Below are 19,270 nucleotides of genomic sequence, written 5' to 3'. Positions count from 1 at the left end.
ACCGGAAGTGCATATAGTGCTGGAAATTGGCGATTGGCTGCACAGTACTGTCTGTCTGTACTCTTCACTTTGCCGAAGGGGGCTGAAGTACCGTGAAAGTATTGTCCTCCTGAGAGGGTACGTAAGTCCCCAGACAGTTGAAGTCAGATTTACTCTTCCTCTTTTTTAGCCGTGTCATTTTAAATTGTGGATAATCTTGCATACAGTCGTCAGCAGGTGAGGGGATGGTGTAATTCCAGCTAGGGACCATGCAGGTAGCAAAGGTACTTTAAGTCCCCATGGTCCTTAGTATGGTGCTCTACCTTCTGTTGTTGGCGATCTATGGCCTGTTTCTGTATTGTACTGTCCAAATAGTGATACTATTGTTTTTTTTTAATTTTCCACGCTCGTTTTAATACTAACTGTGATAGTCTAGTGGTTTTACTGTCCTTCATAATATCCCAGGTTCTTCATAATATACGTAATTTTATACTATATATTTCTTTTTTGATGTCACGTATGTTCTCGTCTAATTTCCTGTAGCAGAGTGATGCCATCTGGTGGATGAGATTAGGATATTTGGCAAGAATAAAGGTTATGATACGAGTGGTAATAAAATACGACTCACGTATAATTGTAACGTGGAATATTTATTCTACTATTCTACAGTATACGAACACCTTCCAGCGAACAGCTTTCATCACTAATTGATGTCCACCTGTTGTGTAGGGAAATTGTCGCTTTCATTGTCTTTTCAGCTTTCGCCTTTCGTATTATTTTGTTTATTTTATGCAATGGCATCAATACGCCTCAATTATCCTTACATAATTAATGTACATGTATGGTCGAAGTGTAGTAACATATGTCTGTTTGGCATCTTTACACCTATACCATATTAAAGATTTAGAATCTTAAATTAATTTAAGAAGGAAATAGAGCAGGTTATTGTTTAACCTTCAAACAAAAGAACCAACGCAGGCTTGTCATTGGACCACATTTATATATATATAGCAGTGTTAAAAAAATTAAACCAGTTTAAAAGTCAGTCAAAGATATTTAATCAGTTCTATGTGATTGTTCATCAGTGAGAATTTCCTCATACAAAGATATATTTACCAGGGATATTGTCCCGTTTGTGATGAATATATTTCCATTGTTTTGACGAAAAGAAGTAAAAAAGTGTTATAAAAACACAATTTTCCAAAACAGGTGGTTAGTATGATCCTGATTATCAGTGCCACATTCGTTATATGTGGGCGGGCATGGCGTGCTCCAAACCTCGGCGTGAGAGTGTCCGTCTGGAATCGTAGGCTGTTTAGTACTGAGGGCGGACAGATAAGATAGGAGGTGTTCTATATAAGCCAATTACCAACACTGGACGCCAGTTCCAAGCACAGGGTCAAGCCAGCTGCACAAAACACGACAACGTCAACGAAGAAGATAAGGGACAAGTTGAAGTTATCCAGGACAAAGTCCTACAGCAACTGGGTATACCTGGCACAGCAGGGCACGTTAAATCATTACGACGATATTTTTAGTAAAACATTTTCGGCAGCTGGTTTTTAAACATTTTTTCTATTGTTTGTTTTGATTGTCGATATTTCTGCATTCAATTTTTGTTGTGGTCATACTACACGAATTAGAACATGTTATATACTTTTCTGTTGTAGTTTAGTTTGTCATGTGCATAATACTATGAATTTTGATTTTGCAATATGGTTTAGGTGTGTTTACGGAACTGTTCCGCTCTTTTCTCCCACTGAATTACTGTAATTTCGTGGATGTCAACGGTGATGCATGACACGTTGCGATGATTCTCCATATGTTCCAGCAAACTGGTCAGTGTTTGGTCCAGCAAACACCGACATGTGGAGACTACTTCTTCTCGCATCAATCAGCATTGTTAATGCTAAAAAGTACGTTCTTTGCTGACTCAATAATGATTAATGTCCCCAATCTTGGGGTTACATATTTACATTGCACAAATACCACCAAGAATCATAACATGTAATACTGTGATGTTCCAGCAGGAAGACTCATCCAGTTAATTGATCACTAGTACAATGTATGTAAGCATAACGCTTGCTCTTCATCAGAGGTTATTACTCTTTTGCAAGCCGATCTTGAATTTGTGTCAATATATAAACTCAGTTGTTTCAAAATAGGACGGTGTTACTTGTTTCCTATTTATAATATATATCCGAAGGAACCGATCTTATGGAATACTTGAAACTCGATGAAGTGTTTATCTTTTAGTAAGTTCATTATTGGCCACTTTGTGTCTGAAAATGTTGTTAGGGAGAGTAATTTACAATCACATCTTTCAGTCTGAATCGTAATGTCAGTGCGCTACTTCCAGCAATAGTCACTATGTCATCTGGGCAGATGTATGTGCGTCGTGATTGGGTGAAGGTCTGCAGTTCTATCTGGTTGTCCGAAGTGATTCACCTTGATGATCAACGCTCATATTATCAAGCAGTGTTTTGTCAGGGTGTGTTCTGATGAAACACCTGCACTGCATCATTAAAGTGAATAATACTGGAATATAATCATCGGAAATGTATAGTTTCTTTATCTGTGCATCTTGCAGCACCTTCCTGATCCTTGCCCCTAAGACCATCAGCCCTTCGACAACCCTGCGTCTGGGGGTCAACTCCCTGAACGCCAGTCAGGACCTGACTGTAACAGCACGTGTACAGACCCAGGAGTGGAACAACTATCCCTATGAACACTATGAACGTATCTACGTGGACCATGCCAATAACACAAACACAATCCTCGGAGGTAGGCCACGCCATGAATCATCCATAAATATTTCATGAGTGGCAGTTTAAATTAAAAGCTCAGATCGTTAGTGGCTGTATTGTCAAAATGGGGGTTAAGGTAACGTTACAATATTGAATACCTGATAGGGTCCCCAAGACTCAATGTCAATTAAAGTATACCACTGTCTTTAACTATAAGATATATGTTATTTGAATTTGTGACTAGATTGTCTAAACTTCGTGACGGCTGAAAGGATGGTGTAAATCCAGCTAGGGACAATGCAGCATATACTTCTATTTGAAATATCAAGCACGACAGGCAATGTAGGCATCGTGCAGTGGAACATCCATGCATCCATGCATTTCTTAAACGAGTTAGTGAGTTTAGTTTACGCCGCACTCAGCAATATTCCAGCTATATGGCAGCGGTCTGTAAATAATCAAGTCTGGACCAGGCAATCCAGTGATGAACAACATGAGCATCGATCTGCGCAATTGGGAACCGATGACATGTGTCAACCAAGTCAGCGAGCCTGACCACTCGATCCCTTTAGTCGACAAGCATGATCGCCTTTTATGTCAAACATGGGTTGCTGAAGGCCTATTCTACCCCGGGGCCTTCACGGGTCATTTCTTAAATCATTATGATAAGTCCCAAATGGTACTAGAGAAAAAAAGGACAGACATCTGCAATGTCGTCACTGTAAACATATTATACCACAATTCTTGAAAATGATAACTATTTGTAATACATTATTTGCAGCATGGCCTATGTCTTATCTTGACGTTGCGGTTATTTCTTATTTACAAGGACTAATGCAATATCTGATGTGCCTCGTCACTCTGATATAAATACAGTAATAGATTTATAGACGTTATTTCTGTTATCGAATCTGTATCAGTGTAATTCTAACTGAGTTTATTCAGTTGATTGAAGTGGGTATGTGTTTGAGCCACTTGAGCAATATTCCAGCAATATCAGGGCGGAGGACGCCATAAATGGGCTTCAGTCACATGTGGGGAATCGAATCCGTGTCTTCGACGTGATGAGCAGAGACTTTAACCACTACCCCGACTGTTTTCAAACTATTGTAATTAAGCATTCACTTTTTGTACTTTCAGGAGATGCCGGCTTCGTCAATGTCAAAGTGAGTTATTTATGAGTTGTCCGATAAAGGTTATATTCAAAGCCTCAGAAAAACTGTCAAAAGGTTTTGTGGTAGACATGTGGAGGAAATCTCACAATTCGACAAATCTGTGAGAAGACACTATCCGTTGCAAGTGTCTATTGTAACATGGTACATACGTTTCCGGATGTATTTTTGACACCGGTGGGCAGGATACGCCCACCCTGTCGAGCAGGACTAATAATAGCTATTATGATGGCCATTTATCAACACATGATAATGATGTAGCCAGATTTCTTGTAGACGTGAAAATGGATTTATCGTTTTCATTATGCTAACTTTATGGAGTGGTGCATGGAATAATTTTTTGAGGTTTCATCTGCGGCATAAGCATACACATAAGCATGGTGTTCACATAATGAACTCTGAGGTTGCTTTCGGGTATAATTTTTTTTGCAACAAAGGTATTCACATTGTGTTGTTGTTTAGAAAAGATTTGTAACTACACCTTGATAGTTCATTACGCTTTCTATACCAGCATGAGCTGACACTAACTCAAATGATTGTACCACAGACTCCCCAGGATCTGAAGTATGACGACTATATCCTAAAGGTCCAGGTAGAAACTAGCACTGGGGAGGAATACACAAGAATGTACAACCTGAAGTACTACAGCAAGTACCTTTCAGCCTTTATCCAGACAGACAAGGCCATGTACAAGCCCGGATCCACGGGTAAGGAGTTTGCGCTTCACCTGCCTGCTTTGAAACTGTTTACAGAACCAGTCCTTACGTCAGTGTTCGTGTGACAAAGTTATGTACACATGTCAAAGCGATTAAGTGACAGCAGTCAGAAACAGGTAGGCGCTTGTATGTTCACTGACACTGAGCAGAGCGTCAAACACCAGTAACCTGTTTTTCCCTACCTGGACAACTGGGACAATTTTCCCTGTCATATTTTATTATCTCCTTTACCCTGTTTCCGCGGTGTTGGTTTTAATTCACCTGCGTGGTATTCGATGGTAATGTTGTTTTTTCCCTACACCCAAAATGTTGCTGCTAATTGTCAAAACATCTTCATCTATACATAGAAGCCTTACTTCCTTCGACAGTGACCATATACTGGATCTCTGTCTCGACCTACGCTGAAATATCATGTTCATCACACTTTTCATGTTTTGATACGATATTTGAATACTATGATACGATCTCTTCAGATTTCTGCGCAGTTGTACCTACATAGACTTTTATCCACCCACTTCTTTTTTACAGTCAACTTCCGTGTATTTGCTGTGTACTCTGATCTTCTTTCATACACTGGAAACATGACAATCGAGATTTTTGTGAGTTTTCACCCTTATCCATCCTACAGTCTTACATCCTGCATCAACAGAAACGCCAGCTTTTAATGACTTTTTAAATAGAAGACATAAACATGAACGCTTACTTTCATTTTTTTTCGAAAATTGCGATTCTTCTGTTGTTCAATATAATTATTTAAAAAAACAAATAAATCATTAGAAATAAAACTTACAATGGTCAGTTGAATTTGTCACTTCCGTTGTTATGTGGAAAGAAACAAAGTACAATTGTTTCCAGTATAAATCATTAAAGGTAGATTTGGACTTTGATAGGCTGCTTGTACGGTATTGGTGCTCAAAGTACATAGGGAAGCAAATGTACAGATGTGACTAGAATTAGTTTTTTGTCAAAGTATTATTCAGCTGAATGCCTGACGTACTGTTTTAAAGGATTCTAATTCTAATTCTGTTTTTTTAAATAATACATCAACACCAATTTGGCTATATTTACTGGTCACAAGAACACTATAATTATGTGTCGTGTTTTGTGCATGTGATGCGACATGGATGTTGTCAATGCAGGATCCCAACAACAACAAACTGATGCTGCAGAAGGATGTGAGAGATCCTACTGGTGTCGTCACAAAGTCCTTCAAACTGAGCGCCATGCCCATCCTCGGAGACTGGAAAATCAGGGTCACAGTACCCAACGTAAGTATTAGAGAAGACTTCAATGTATTTTATATTTAGAAAACTTGCGTCGATCAGGTTTAGAAGTTAACATCCTATAAACAAATATAACCATGCTTTCACTTTCTCTTTCACTTTCAATAGACAGGTCCTATTATGCAAATCACATGTCATTTGCAATGTGGGGGTGCATTCTGCGTTATAACTGTGTACTTAAATGAAATAATATGAATAAATGTCTCTCATATACACATTTAAGACATGTAATCAAAATCAGCTGATGTTAATGCTTTCCTTGTGGGACAATATATCTTTAAGTGCTTAAATCAGGGATGGTTTAACATCAACTAACATTTTCTGAGTCATACCACATTATGAGCTAGGCCATGTTTAGCACGTGTGTGAAAACTTAAAAACTTACCGTCACACCTCACCTTAACAGAGCCAGATGGAGGAAAAGAAATTTGAAGTGTCCAACTATAGTGAGTATAACTTCGGTTAAAATCTAAATAACTTTGATGTATCCTAAAAGGTTGGTAATTAGGACGTCAAATGGCTTGGGGTTAAACTCTGTTGATGTTCTAAGTGTTAGCAGTGACGGCATTCCCCTAAACAACAACATGCTTAGTGAGACTGTCAAGTGTAATCTCTTTGTACACAAATGGGTTTTTTTTACTTTACATTCTTTCTTTCCTAGATCTTCCACTCTTTGAGGTTACAGTGGATGTTCCAAGTTTTGCCCTGGTAACAGATCGAGACATTAAGGGCAAAGTTAATGCAAAGTATGTGCATTTAAATACTATTTCGTTAGAAACATTTCCAAAACCGTAAGAAACATCTAATGAAGCAGAGTCCATGGTTTGACTCACACTCAATAATAGCATATGTTTATGAATCAGTTTGACCCGTGAAGGTCCCGGGGTAGAATAGGCCTTGAGCAACCCATGCTTGACATAAAAGGCGACTGTGCTTGTCGTAAGAGGCGACTAACGGGATCGGGTGGTCAGGCTCGCTGACTTGGTTGACACATGTCATCGGTTCCCAATTACGCAGATCGATGCTCATGCCGTTGATCACTGGATTGTCTGGTCCAGACTCGATTATTTACAGACCGCTGCCATATGGCTGGAACATTGCTGAGTGCGGCGTAAAACTAAACTCACTCACTCACTCACTCATTATGAATGAGTTTGAAAAAATAACGATGATACCATATGTTTAAACAAAGATGAGGGGGCATAACTGAAACATATGTAACCTCATGTGCAAAACAAGAGTCAAATTTGTTATCAGGAAAGTAGAGGCGAAAAAACCCTTTCCACATCCATAGGAATGCACATTTTTATCCAGGTATACATTCGGAGAAGGGGTGTCTGGTGTCGCAGAGATTCACGCGACGATACCTGGAGATTATTCTGGATCTTGTTCCTCTGAGCAACCGAAGATTCTCATGACATTCCCAGTATGTAGACCGATGTAGTTTCTTTTCCAACAATTTCAATACTTGTTTGCTTGTCTCAAGTAAGAATGAAATTTATAGTGTGTTGCTGTGATAACACTGGAAGATGGTCAGTTTTGTTCAAGGCTTTACAAAAACCTTAAAAACATTCACTGAAAACAGAAACACACAATATCCTTAAACGTCCTCAAAGTATGGAACACACTGTAGTAAGGAAGAGTGCATCGTGTCTGCAGTGATTATTTTGGATCCATATTTGAAGCAAAAGCTTTCCTTGCTTCGTAATGTCACATATGGGACATATTTTCCCTCTTAATATCATACTCATCCATACTAAATTTTTACTTTTATCGAATTACCTTTACTCAGCTTGATGGAGAAAGTAAGTTCACAATCCCAATGGTGGAGGTTCAGCACCTCGAATCTTATCTCAATGGTCGGAAACTGGAGATACAAGCCACTGTCACAGAGACGCTGACAGGCAAGAAACTAAGTGGTTCCTCGACTGTGACTTTCTACACCAACGCAGTCAAGTTAACCTACCTCGACAACAGTGATAAAAACTTCAAACCCGGTCTCGACTACACTGGCACGGTAAATTGTCTCTGAAAATAACTCAGTTCACAGTATAACCTTTGGTTTGGTTTGGGGTTGACATTCTTCGAAACAAGTATTCGTCAAGTATTTGTGCCGCCACAGCAACTACTGCTCACAAATGAAGCACAAACTCAATTAGTCGACTGGTCGCTCTTGCAGAATTCTTCCCACTCTTCTTGTTATGCAATCATCAGTTGTGGAAGTGTCTGATGAGTGTTTTGAAGTTTCTTAATGCCATTTTTTTGACTAATGCCCTTTGTATAACCTCAGATTTCACTTTGAACTTGTGTATCTTCAATTAATATAAAACTCTTACGCCTGGCATAAAGGAAAGCAAATGCCACAGCTTCGATCAATTTAAATATACACTTGATTGTCTGATTCCTTTCAGGTAAAAATCTCCCTTCAAAACGATCTGCCACTTCCGACTCCCCGGCAGAATGTGACCATTTACCCGTGTGTAACCTACCGTGTTAGAGTCCCGAATCAGATTCGCTACCACAGCTGCGACTCCAACTTCCAGGGGACGTATGGACTTGAAGAACAGACATTCCCAGTTCCTGAAGATGGTCTTGTGGACGTCACACTTACAATTCCAGAGGATGCTGTCTCAGTGACAATAACGGTGAAGGATAAAATACTGTACATTATGTTTTTGTTGGTCCTTTTTGCATTTATTAAGAAATCTCAAATTATACTGAAGCAAATAAATGAGAGCATATGAAAGTATACGTTTTCCTTTCATATTTTCCAGGCCTTTTTTATTGCATTGGATTAAAATTTCTGCTGTTTCGCCAATTCTTTCTCTTCATACTGAAAATAAATTGATTTCTTTTAAACATGTAGTAAAGAAAACACCCTCGAAGTCCACAACGAAACGCACACTCCAGCGTTCTCTCCAGAGTTGAGATCCCCTTCAAATGTGTAAATATTTATATATAACTCATGATTGGACTATTGTTCTTATTGTTTTTGAATCGAAAACATTGCAGTAGCAGGTTTTCAATGTTTCATTCCTCTTGTTAATCCACAGGCTTTTTATGGTGAAACGTCAACGTCATGGACGATAAAGAAAGCCTACTCCCCATCTGATTCCTTCCTTCAGCTATATCTCCACGACACCAATGTGACGGTAAAAAAACACAGCTATAAAAGCAGCTATCAAAAGGAGCTAACTTCACAGTTTGGTTTGAGAGATCAGTAAGTAACGATTCCAAAATAACGATTCCAGTCAGTTCATCTAAATGTGAAATGTGACGTCAAATAAAAATTGCAATTTTTGTAATGCCTTCAGTCCGGAGAAAACGCCAATATCATCATCAGGTCTACACAGCCACTCGATACAGTCTGGTATGAGGTAAATATATCTAAAAACTTGAAGTATAATATCATGGAACAGTAAGAATGATTATTGTTAAAACTATATTATCCGGCATACAGCATATTGGTTTCAAGAAATGGAGGGGTGTAGCACAAAAAGCACTGTAACGAGGCGAACTCAATGTACATGTATAATAGTCATTCATCAGTGATTTTAAAGATCCTTTTTTCTTAAATTACATTTGTAAAGTGCTTTCGATTTCTTAACAGGAGCTTTTATTGTAATCTTATTTTCCATTCCAACACGCACTTGAAACATTTTTGTTATTTACACCAAACATATAATTCATTACTCTTTTTCACAAAAGATAGTGTCATGAAAATCATCATACCTGTTAGTTAATGTATGTGCTAATGTATGTCATGTTGGTAATTGGTGGTGATATCGTATGCATGTCCACTTTTCGTGAAGGTTATCTCCCTTGGGTCCATTGTTACTGCCGGACATCTCGATGGCGGTATGGAAAAGAGCGTCAACTTCACCCTTCCTGTTACTCCTCACATGGCACCTCATGCTCGTCTCCTTGTCTACTCCATTCTGGATGATGGCGAGGTCATTGCAGACAGCATAAACTTTGATGTGCAGGGACTCTTTTCCAACAAGGTATTCAATAACAGCCATTGGGGCGATCTCTAATTTCATTGATACATAATGCACTTATTATTGTTGTCACCATATGGCTCACTCACTCACGCTTCAGTGCATTGCCTTTGTAACGTTTATGAACATGGCAACCTGCTACTGTTAGGCTATCTTTTTCCTAGCACATTTACAATTTCATAGTTATTCATAAAGGCACGTTCATGATACTGATGTTGTGTTGACGTAATTAAAATATCAAGGTAAAAAAAATACGATACAAAACATTGACTTTTCCATTTAAAGGTGACACTCGGCTTTAGCAGGAACGAATCTCAGCCCCACGAGAGCGTTGATGTGAAAGTCTCCGCTGATCCACAGTCATTTGTCAGTTTACTTGTTGTTGACCAATCAGTGACCCTTCTCGCCAGTGGAAATGACGTCACAAGTGATATGGTTAGTTCAAGTTAGCTTTATCTCTTGTATGTAACATTACATATCAATGCAAAACATTATGTGGTTATCTATTGATATGCTTTCCTGACGAACATTAAACTCTCATAAGATATATTTTTTTATTTAGGTTGAGACTGAGTTAAAATACTTTGACAGTCGTGGTGTGGCCAACACTTATTCTGGAGAGACAGACGCCAGTCAAGTCTTCAAGGTAGTAACCCGGAAAGTTTGATATGTGTGTGTGTGTGTGTGTGTGTGTGTGTGTGTGTGTGTGTGTGTGTGTGTGTAGGAGAGGAGGGAGGAGGATGGGGATGGAGATGGTGTGTGTGTGTGTGTGTGTGTTGTGGGTGGGTTGGGTGTGTGTGGGTGTTGGTGTGTGGGTGGTGGGTGCAGTTTGGGTCTTGTGTGGTCAGGGTCGTATGTGTTATGGGTATATACAAATATGGTTATACCAGAAAATTCTGGTGAAACTCAGAATTAAAGTACCAGATTTAAAAAGACAGAGTTTTAAATTAAACCACATAAAATTTTATATTTTATGATTTCCAGGATGTCAACGTTGATGTATTCACTGATGCAAATGTGCCAAAGAATCCCGGTGGAACTGCTTATGGACACATACCAGGTACTGATTATAGGTCATGCATTTTTGAGCATGAGTTTACTTTGTTGTAGGGGTGTTGTGTTAGCCAAGTGGTTTAAGCGTTCGTTCACTTTTCGCAAGGGTACGATGTGACGGTGTAAAACCACTCACTGAATACTTTGTTGTACCTGAAATGAATTCATTTGGGGGTACACCTTAGATACTTCTGACTGTATGCAGATCTAATAGGTAGCAGGGTGACATGAAAGTCATGCATAACATGGCAAGCAGACACAGTCTATGACATGGTTTCAAAAAAATAATGTTTAGCTTTTGATTTTCAGGTTTCTCAGCGTCCACGCCTACTGTTGGACCAACATCGCCCACATACATTTATGCTGGAACACCTTACCCTGGCCCGTCACGTTACCCAATAGGCTACACGCCATTTTCAGGAGCAACACCTTATCTAGGCCCAACACCTTACCCGATAGGCTACTTGCCTTACCCTGGAGCAACACCTTATCCAGGGCCATCGAAATACCCCATAGGTTACACAGCCTCACCAGGAGCAACACCTTACACTGGAACAGCCTTACAGCAGGTAGAACGAGTGAGGAAATTCTTTCCAGAGACGTGGCTCTGGACAAACACTACCATTGGGTGAGCTGACACTTTAAATATTCTTCATTAGTGAAAACGGAGTATTCATAATATTTACAAACAATACAAGAAGTAACCCTTGTTTTTTGAGTGCCTGAAGGCTTGAGATGGGTTATTCACTTTGAATATCCACTTGCATAGTTGCGATATAGAAAAAGAAATAATCATAATCACGGGATGATAATCAACAATGACAACTATATTGTTAAACCAGTCCATTTAGAAGAATGTATGTAGGAATTCGTCTTTGAGAATAAATCTGGGAAGCGACAACATGGTGGTTTCGTATATTTGCTTAACCGCTGCACATTATCTCTGCTTTCACAATTCTTTGCCTGCTCTTTTCCAGTTCTAGTGGCATTGCAAGCATATCTGCTACGGTTCCTGACACCATAACGTCATGGTTGGCTACAGCCTTCGCAGTTAACCCCGTATCCGGGCTCGGAGTTACAGAATCAGCATCGAAGGTAATGTAAAATACAAAACAACCTGGACCTTAATTAGTTAAACATGCAAAGCCGTTCGAGCAAAAGAATACTAGTTCTGTCATAAAAGAAGTATCATTTAATTTCAGACAGTGGTGTACTGATCATTTATCCTTGGAATTATATATTTCAGATGAAGGTTTTCCGTCCATTTTTTGTGAGCGTTTCTGTTCCAATGTCAGTCATCCGTGGTGAGCAAGTTGTTGTTCAGGCCAACGTCTTCAACTATCTGCAGACTGATCTCGATGTAAGCGATCGGAAAATACAGAAAACTAATTTCTGATTCCCTGTAATGATGGTGACAAAATAGTTCTAATTTTGAAAAAGAAAACCTGAATAAATCTTTATAATCGCGTTATAAGCCATAAACTTGAGGTTCATAAAAGTAAAAAATTATCTTCATCAGTGTCTCTAGGTGTGTCAGGAATAAGCATAGCTATAAAAGTACAATTTTCTACGAATGCTGAAAAGGTTTAACATATATTATTTACAATTTGTGTTGTGTTCTGTCCTTCCAAAATCTGCCATTTATTTATGATAAACTATTAGGGTTAACGAAAGATCCCCAATAGAAAAAAACGAGAGATCTCTCACTGTGTTTAACAATTATATCAAATCAGCTACCTTCGCCAGGTGGTGGTGACGATGAAAAAATCCAATGACTACGATAACATCCTATTTGACCCCACAACTGAGAGTCTTAAGGCTTTGTCTGCAGACCAAGTTAAGACAGTTCGCGTAAGTATTAAAAGACATATTTATTACGTTTGACGTTTTTGTATAACATTGTTGTACTCCAATGTTGCCTAGACCACTCTATCATTATCCCATTTCTAATTTACACTGCATTCTGTCTAGCACTGCAGTATTGGAGCACGGTATTGTTGATATTTTCCCAGGTTGCATCTGGAGAATCAAAGACTGTGAACTTTCCCATCGTCCCTACAACCCTGGGACAACTTGACATCCAGATATCTGCAAGATCAACTGCTGCAGCCGATGCTGTACAGAGAAAAATCACAGTTGAGGTTAGTGAAAGAAATGTTATTTCTCCCACATGCTTCTCCCGCCCCTATGCCAATCTAAAATCCTCGCTGTCTGTAAGCACCATGGTTGGGGATTTCGCACAATCAGTAAATGGCACTTTCACCTTTCAGCCAGGTCAAGACTGCTGACCATGATATAACTGGGATGATGTTTGAAAAAAAGCTTCTTTAATCCAAACCCACTCCCATTCGCTTTGTTTCATAACTTGTTAGGAATTCTCTCTCCTTCCGATTCATATGCGTTTCATCACACATTTTTTTACAGAAGGGCTGGTGGTGTAGCCCAATAGTTAAAGCGCACGGTCATCAGAGCGAAGTCGATTTCCCACAAGGGTACAATGTGTGAAGCCCATTTCTGGTGCCCCCCCCCCGCCTTGATATTGGTGGACAATTGCTTAAAGAGGCGTAAAGTCATATTCACTCAATGAATGAACTCTCCGAAGGCATAAAATCTGGGATACCTGTATCAGTTTTCTGTATCTTTCGATTTATGTATATACATATCTTTATTCATCATCGTTCAGTTTGACGTAGCCACAACATGCAACGGAGAAGAAACACTTAAAACACTTAGGTATTTTTGTGGTACGGCATGATTACAGTTGTTTAAGTTGTAATGGTATTAAGTATTGCTTCATCTTTCAGCCGGAAGGTATCAGAAAGGAGACTAACTTTCCCGTCACCATCGATCTCCTGTCTGGCAACACCTACAACAAAAATCTTTCCATTCCTCTGCCAAAGTACATCGTAAAAGACTCACAGAAAGCAAGAGTCAGGGCATTTGGTACGTGGAAGCTAAGATGATTATGTACCCTTTAATAAATACATATGGATAGCAGTGAACCGCTACCAGGGCATTATGAAAAGCGTTATCATACATTAGGGGTAAGTCAAGTATGTATTGTACTGTAAATGTCCCTGGTTTTCGTCTTAACTAACTTCTAAGCAGACAGAGTTAGGAAACAGCAAGTCACCTCGATATACATCTATAATATTTATACATAGTCCATTTGTAATTGTAGCTCGATCAGGGGTTTTCCTTGCCATGCGTGTATCATTTATGGTATTCATTTTGGTGGAAACAAATGTATGAAGTTTACTAGTTCAGTTTCTGAAGTTGCCATGTTCACTTTCGTACAAAACAGACATGAGTTTGACTTTGGCGAATTCATAGGATTAACCCACACAATACGATGACAGACGCGTTAGGACTATACACACATCTTGTGACATAAATATTACTGATGTGTATATCTTTGGTGTAAATTATGAAACTTTGATTGCACGTTAATAGTACGTGAAGCGTGTTCTCAAAGTCCCCTGATACCCTATATATAACGTAATGATCATTACGAACAAGCAAGGGTTGGAATGTTGACAATGTATTATCCATGCACCAGTATATGTTTTCCTGAAGTCCAATATCAACACGAATACTTGTGTAAACAGGTGACGTGGTGAGCCCCAGCCTCGATGGCCTGGACAGCCTTCTGAAGATGCCCACTGGCTGTGGAGAACAGAACATGATGGGACTAGCTCCTGATGTCTACATCTCCAACTACCTTGTCAGTGCCAAGAAATTTGACGGGAAAGTTGAACAGACAGTCATTCCATTCATGGAGGAAGGTAATCACGTTTCTGTACCTATGTTCAATTCCGTAATATGCCCCAACGGTTAGCCTAGTATGCGTTTTGAAATAGCCTACATTCAGCCATTTAAATTAACTACACATATTTTCGGAATTAACCTCAAAGATAAATCACTCAATTCCTAGACGAAATAAGTAAGCATGCATTTTTTTTCTCAAACAATACAGATGTTTTAATGTTTCTTAAGCTTAACCTATTTTAACAACTCTGTAATCATCTGTTGTTTTGCTAAGGTTTCCAGCGTGAGTTGACATACCAACACAATGACGGCTCCTACTCCATCTGGGGAAGCAGCGACTACTACGGAAGCACCTGGTAGGTAAACACATTAATAACAGCGGTAATGATGTGAAATTGACTAGGATGTGTTAGATATAAGGTAGTTGTTTATTTTAACTTACGGTTCTTATATTTGTTCAGTGTTCAATTTCAGGTTGACAGCATTTGTCGTGAAAACGTTTATTCAGGCTCGCAAGTACATCTACATAGATGACCGAATCATTGCCCGTGCTGCAACCTGGCTTATGGGCAAGCAAAACACCAATGGTGACTTCACCGAGAAGGGATATGTGCACAGTTCCAGCATACAGGTACGTACAGCATACTGTAGTGGTACATTAAGGACCCTGCCCATGCAAGTGATTACTGTGTAATAATCAGATAGACCAGTGATCGTCAGCATGAATATCTATCAACGCAATTAAGATACGATAACGTGCATGATACAGGTCAGCAAGTCTGACCACTCAATCCCGATCGTCCCTTTCCACAATCTTGGATTCCGGAAGATCAATTTCAATCCATATCGCAATTTCCATTTGCGTTGAAGGAAAGCTGATCATTTGCCTCTTCCCTTTTGACTTCTAGGGAGGATCTGGACATGGATACGCCCTGACAGCATTTGTTCTGGATGCTCTGCTTGAAGTCAGAGGACTGGAAGGGGTAAGTTTAATCACACTTGTTTCCTTATGAACACATGATGTTCACCGCTGTAGTTGCACAGTGGCATTCAATTTTTCTTGCATATTTATCCAACAAATCATTCAAGAAAATTTGAAAAAAAGAAAATAAAAAAACCCGTACCATTCAGTGACCTCTTAAAGAAAATAAATACGCCATATAATTAGTGTGTAATACATTACCCTCCTCACAGGTGAACGCTTTCAACCTGAATGACTCTTTGATCCGCGCCAGCGCTTTCCTTGAGTTCAACATCGTGAGATATGACGACCCATACACTGTTGCTATCGTCACCCATGCCTTAACCAAAGCGGATAGCATCTTTGCCGAAGATGCTTTCAAAAAACTTGAACATATTTCCAAGACAAAAGGTATTTATTAAGAGAAAAGTAAGAGTAAGAGAACTGTATTGTAACATGACACAAGAAACATTTTTGGATCTCAAGCATTTAAAAACATTCTTCAGCGTATTGTACGACTACACCTACATCAAGGACTAGACTCGCTATTTAAATAAGATAATTACAGTGTTCTTGTACAAGCGGTTTTTGATGTACGCTATAATGGTATTTTACAAATAATTGTTGTCCACTGCAGACGACATGATGTTCTGGGAGAGATACAGCCACTCTACGTCCAGCTACTGGAGACCGTATCACCAATACGCTGACGCCATCGACATTGAGACAACAGGCTACGCTCTGAAGACATATGCTCTCAGGAAGGACTTTGTCAAAGGCCTGTCTATCATGAAATGGCTCATATCCACCAGGAATCCCAATGGTGGCTTCGTTTCTACTCAGGTATAGCAAGTATGATATGGTGAAAACTAAAAAGGAGAACACGACAAATATGATTTTTCAAGAGCATATGAAATTAACACAAAAGGAAATATTTTGATAAACTGTGTTGTCTTTTGGAGAATTGTCATGAACAAAATGCTAAATCCGATTTTCAGGATACTGTTGTTGCTCTCGATGCCCTTTCTGCATTTGCCACCGTCATCAACTCAGATTCCTTCACAATCAGTGCAGACATCAGCTCTGGGAAATTCAGCAAACATTTTGAAATCAATGCCAAAAACGCCCTTGACCTTCAAGCTGCTGATGTAAGTTTCCAAATTGTTATAGCATTAACATATGATACATTATACAGTAACTTTGGTGTGTTATTTGAAATATTTTTTTGAAAACAGTTATATGTTTATCTTGTACAAATTCACATTTCAGGCCAATGATTTCACCGGTACCTTCAACGTAAGAGCCCAAGGCCATGGAGTTGGATACCTTGAGGTTGGTATCATTAGAAATATTGACATTATTGTACAAGATTTGCTAGTGCTGCGCGGCAACCTTCCTTGCATTACATCTGTTTGTTTTATGAACAGAATCAAGCCACCTCATATTTCCAAAGAAGTATTGTTTGTTATTTGTTAGGGCAGTGAATGTGTATGTATGAAAATGATGCTCTTATAAGTTCATTGTGGCTATTAGACAGTACATAGAATGGGAATGCTGGTTTTATATAGATTGCATCGTTCTTCAACGTGGAGAAACCGGTAGAGGAGCAGTACTTCGATATCAGTGAGGACATTGAGATCGAGACGTTTAACATGTACACACTCAGGACCTGTGTGAGGTAAGACGCTGCATGTGTCTGTTGATGGTGTTACGGCTCAGAGGGCGTCTGTTGCTCTTCGTTGTGTTGGTTCATCTTCTAAAGAGCACACTCATTCTACAATCACTGAGTTGGGTGTTGCAGTGGATTCCCTTGGCATATTTAAAGTTTAGTCTCTTTAACTCTGACTGTTATCTCCTACAGATCTTTTTTCTGTTCAGCTAGGTTATATTCCTATGAATTATTATCTGTGACGGCTCAGTAACACACGATTTCTTGATCTCCAACAGTTACAGCAAGTCTAGAACCAGCAATATGGCGGTTGTCGAGGTCACAGTCCCATCAGGCTTTGAACCAGACATGGAGTCAGTCTATGTGACCCGTAAACTACAGCGATCGGAACTGTTGGGAAAGACTCTTGTCTTCTACTTCAACGAGGTGCATCGCAGTTATTCAACTTTCAGATTTCATGAAACATTAAACAAACAATTACACAAAAGAGAAACATACTTTTTCGCAAACGCTAAATTATATTTAGAAGTACAACACAGACAGTAGGGAACGTATGGCTATGAACTTCAGCAGCGTGGAAACAGGACTCTCCACAGTATAAGCACAAGCTGCAGCTCCATGAATCATTTGACTTGAAATTACTTCACTTCACGTTATTGTATATAACTGTATGATTACAACATGAATATGTCTATTCATGTAGGTTTCTGAAAGCGAGATGGGCAGATAAATATACATGTCTCCATGACTATATCATTTTTAACAGTTGGAAGCCAGTGAAACATGCATCAGATTCACTGCAAGAAGGAATGGTCTGGTTGCTAAGCTGCAGGCATCCCCAATCCATGTCTTTGACTACTATGAGCCAAGTAAGTTACCATAACCTTTATATTTCCCTTCTGCTTGAATAATTACTGACAACATCCTTATGTGATATGTAAACAGTCGATATGTTTGATATCTTTAGCGTGCTTCTTGGAAATAGAATTTATGGAGCGTCAACGTCAAACAGGACTGATAGAGTTAACATAATGACTGTGTGACTCTAACGTCTGTCCATCTTTCAGCACATCAGGGCGTCGCGTTCTACCGCTCAAAGACACTACATGACGCAACTGTTTGTGACATTTGCGCTAAGTGCTGCCAGAAGGTAAGAGAATTATTCATGGCCGTTTACAGCTGTTGGTGTTCTCATATTGTCAAAATATATCATTCGTTTTACTAAAAGACACAGATTTTTGACATTATGGAAGAAATAATTAAAGAGACCGATAATAGAACCTTCCGGGGGGATAACTAAAACAATATTTCATGTGTTAACCATGAATTATTATTTGATTATTTGCCATCATGTACATGTCGACATTGTAATCACTTAGTCATATCGTATACTAAAATTGTTCACATTATCTTCCAGTCTTCATAAACAGGTTCGCAACATCAGGAAAGAGTCGGCATTGAAGCAGTTATTCAACTTATTGTAGAATAAAAATGTCTTATCATCCTGACGTATTTTTGGGTTATACTCTGATATCAGCATATACATGAAATGGACACCATTCCTGATTAAATATCATAACACTGAAAATAAGAGTATAATAACACCTTTGGTCGGACTAAGGAAAATTAAGGAAAATGTGACAATATGTTCCATTCATTTGGAAATATTTCCTCTGTATGGACATGTACTATTTTGTCCAATATGAATTAGCATTAGCTAGTAGTATGCTATCAAAACGGAATATCCTCTACTTTTACTAATGAAATATATGAACTCAGATGTGTGGTTGCAAATGTCCTGTAACAGATAACATTACTTTGAAACAGAAAGATATCATGTCATGTGCTTCTGGGCTGTCATATAAAAAGGTGCAAAGGTACCGATGTGGTGTATATTTTATTCTCAAGAGAGGAACACCCA

At 39.0% G+C, this 19,270-nt stretch overlaps 1 protein-coding gene across 1 annotated transcript; it reads left to right on the top strand.

The window, feature by feature from the left end:
* The first annotated feature begins 1,365 nt into the window (after positions 1–1,365).
* On the top strand, positions 1,366–18,861 carry LOC137274294 (CD109 antigen-like). Its single transcript, XM_067807426.1, has 37 exons — positions 1,366–1,467; positions 1,811–1,895; positions 2,570–2,763; positions 3,867–3,892; positions 4,446–4,605; positions 5,143–5,213; positions 5,754–5,882; positions 6,304–6,343; positions 6,559–6,643; positions 7,212–7,323; positions 7,690–7,914; positions 8,309–8,542; positions 8,951–9,049; positions 9,212–9,274; positions 9,710–9,901; positions 10,184–10,333; positions 10,461–10,544; positions 10,883–10,958; positions 11,261–11,579; positions 11,929–12,046; positions 12,198–12,311; positions 12,698–12,802; positions 12,964–13,092; positions 13,756–13,894; positions 14,560–14,736; positions 14,994–15,075; positions 15,194–15,350; positions 15,628–15,702; positions 15,914–16,091; positions 16,318–16,523; positions 16,679–16,828; positions 16,950–17,012; positions 17,249–17,358; positions 17,628–17,775; positions 18,116–18,218; positions 18,417–18,499; positions 18,767–18,861. The coding sequence occupies exons 2-37, from the start codon at positions 1,846–1,848 to the stop codon at positions 18,773–18,775; spliced, it is 4,455 nt and encodes a 1,484-aa protein (XP_067663527.1). The 5' UTR covers positions 1,366–1,467; positions 1,811–1,845; the 3' UTR covers positions 18,776–18,861.
* The last annotated feature ends 409 nt before the right edge of the window (positions 18,862–19,270 follow it).

This window comes from Haliotis asinina, chromosome 2 (genome assembly GCF_037392515.1).
Source record: "Haliotis asinina isolate JCU_RB_2024 chromosome 2, JCU_Hal_asi_v2, whole genome shotgun sequence".
NCBI lineage: Eukaryota > Metazoa > Mollusca > Gastropoda > Lepetellida > Haliotidae > Haliotis > Haliotis asinina.
Note: the sequence above shows the minus strand (reverse complement) of the source record. Positions and strands in the feature narration are given on the sequence as shown.

Coding starts and splice junctions, on each gene's coding strand:
- LOC137274294 (XM_067807426.1), top strand. CDS start 1,846: ATGTGGAGACTACTTCTTCTCGCATCAATCAGCATTGTTAATGCTAAA. Junction 6,344..6,558: donor ATTTGAAGTGTCCAACTATA/GTGAGTATAACT, acceptor TTTCTTTCCTAG/ATCTTCCACTCTTTGAGGTT. Junction 9,050..9,211: donor TCCACGACACCAATGTGACG/GTAAAAAAACAC, acceptor TAATGCCTTCAG/TCCGGAGAAAACGCCAATAT.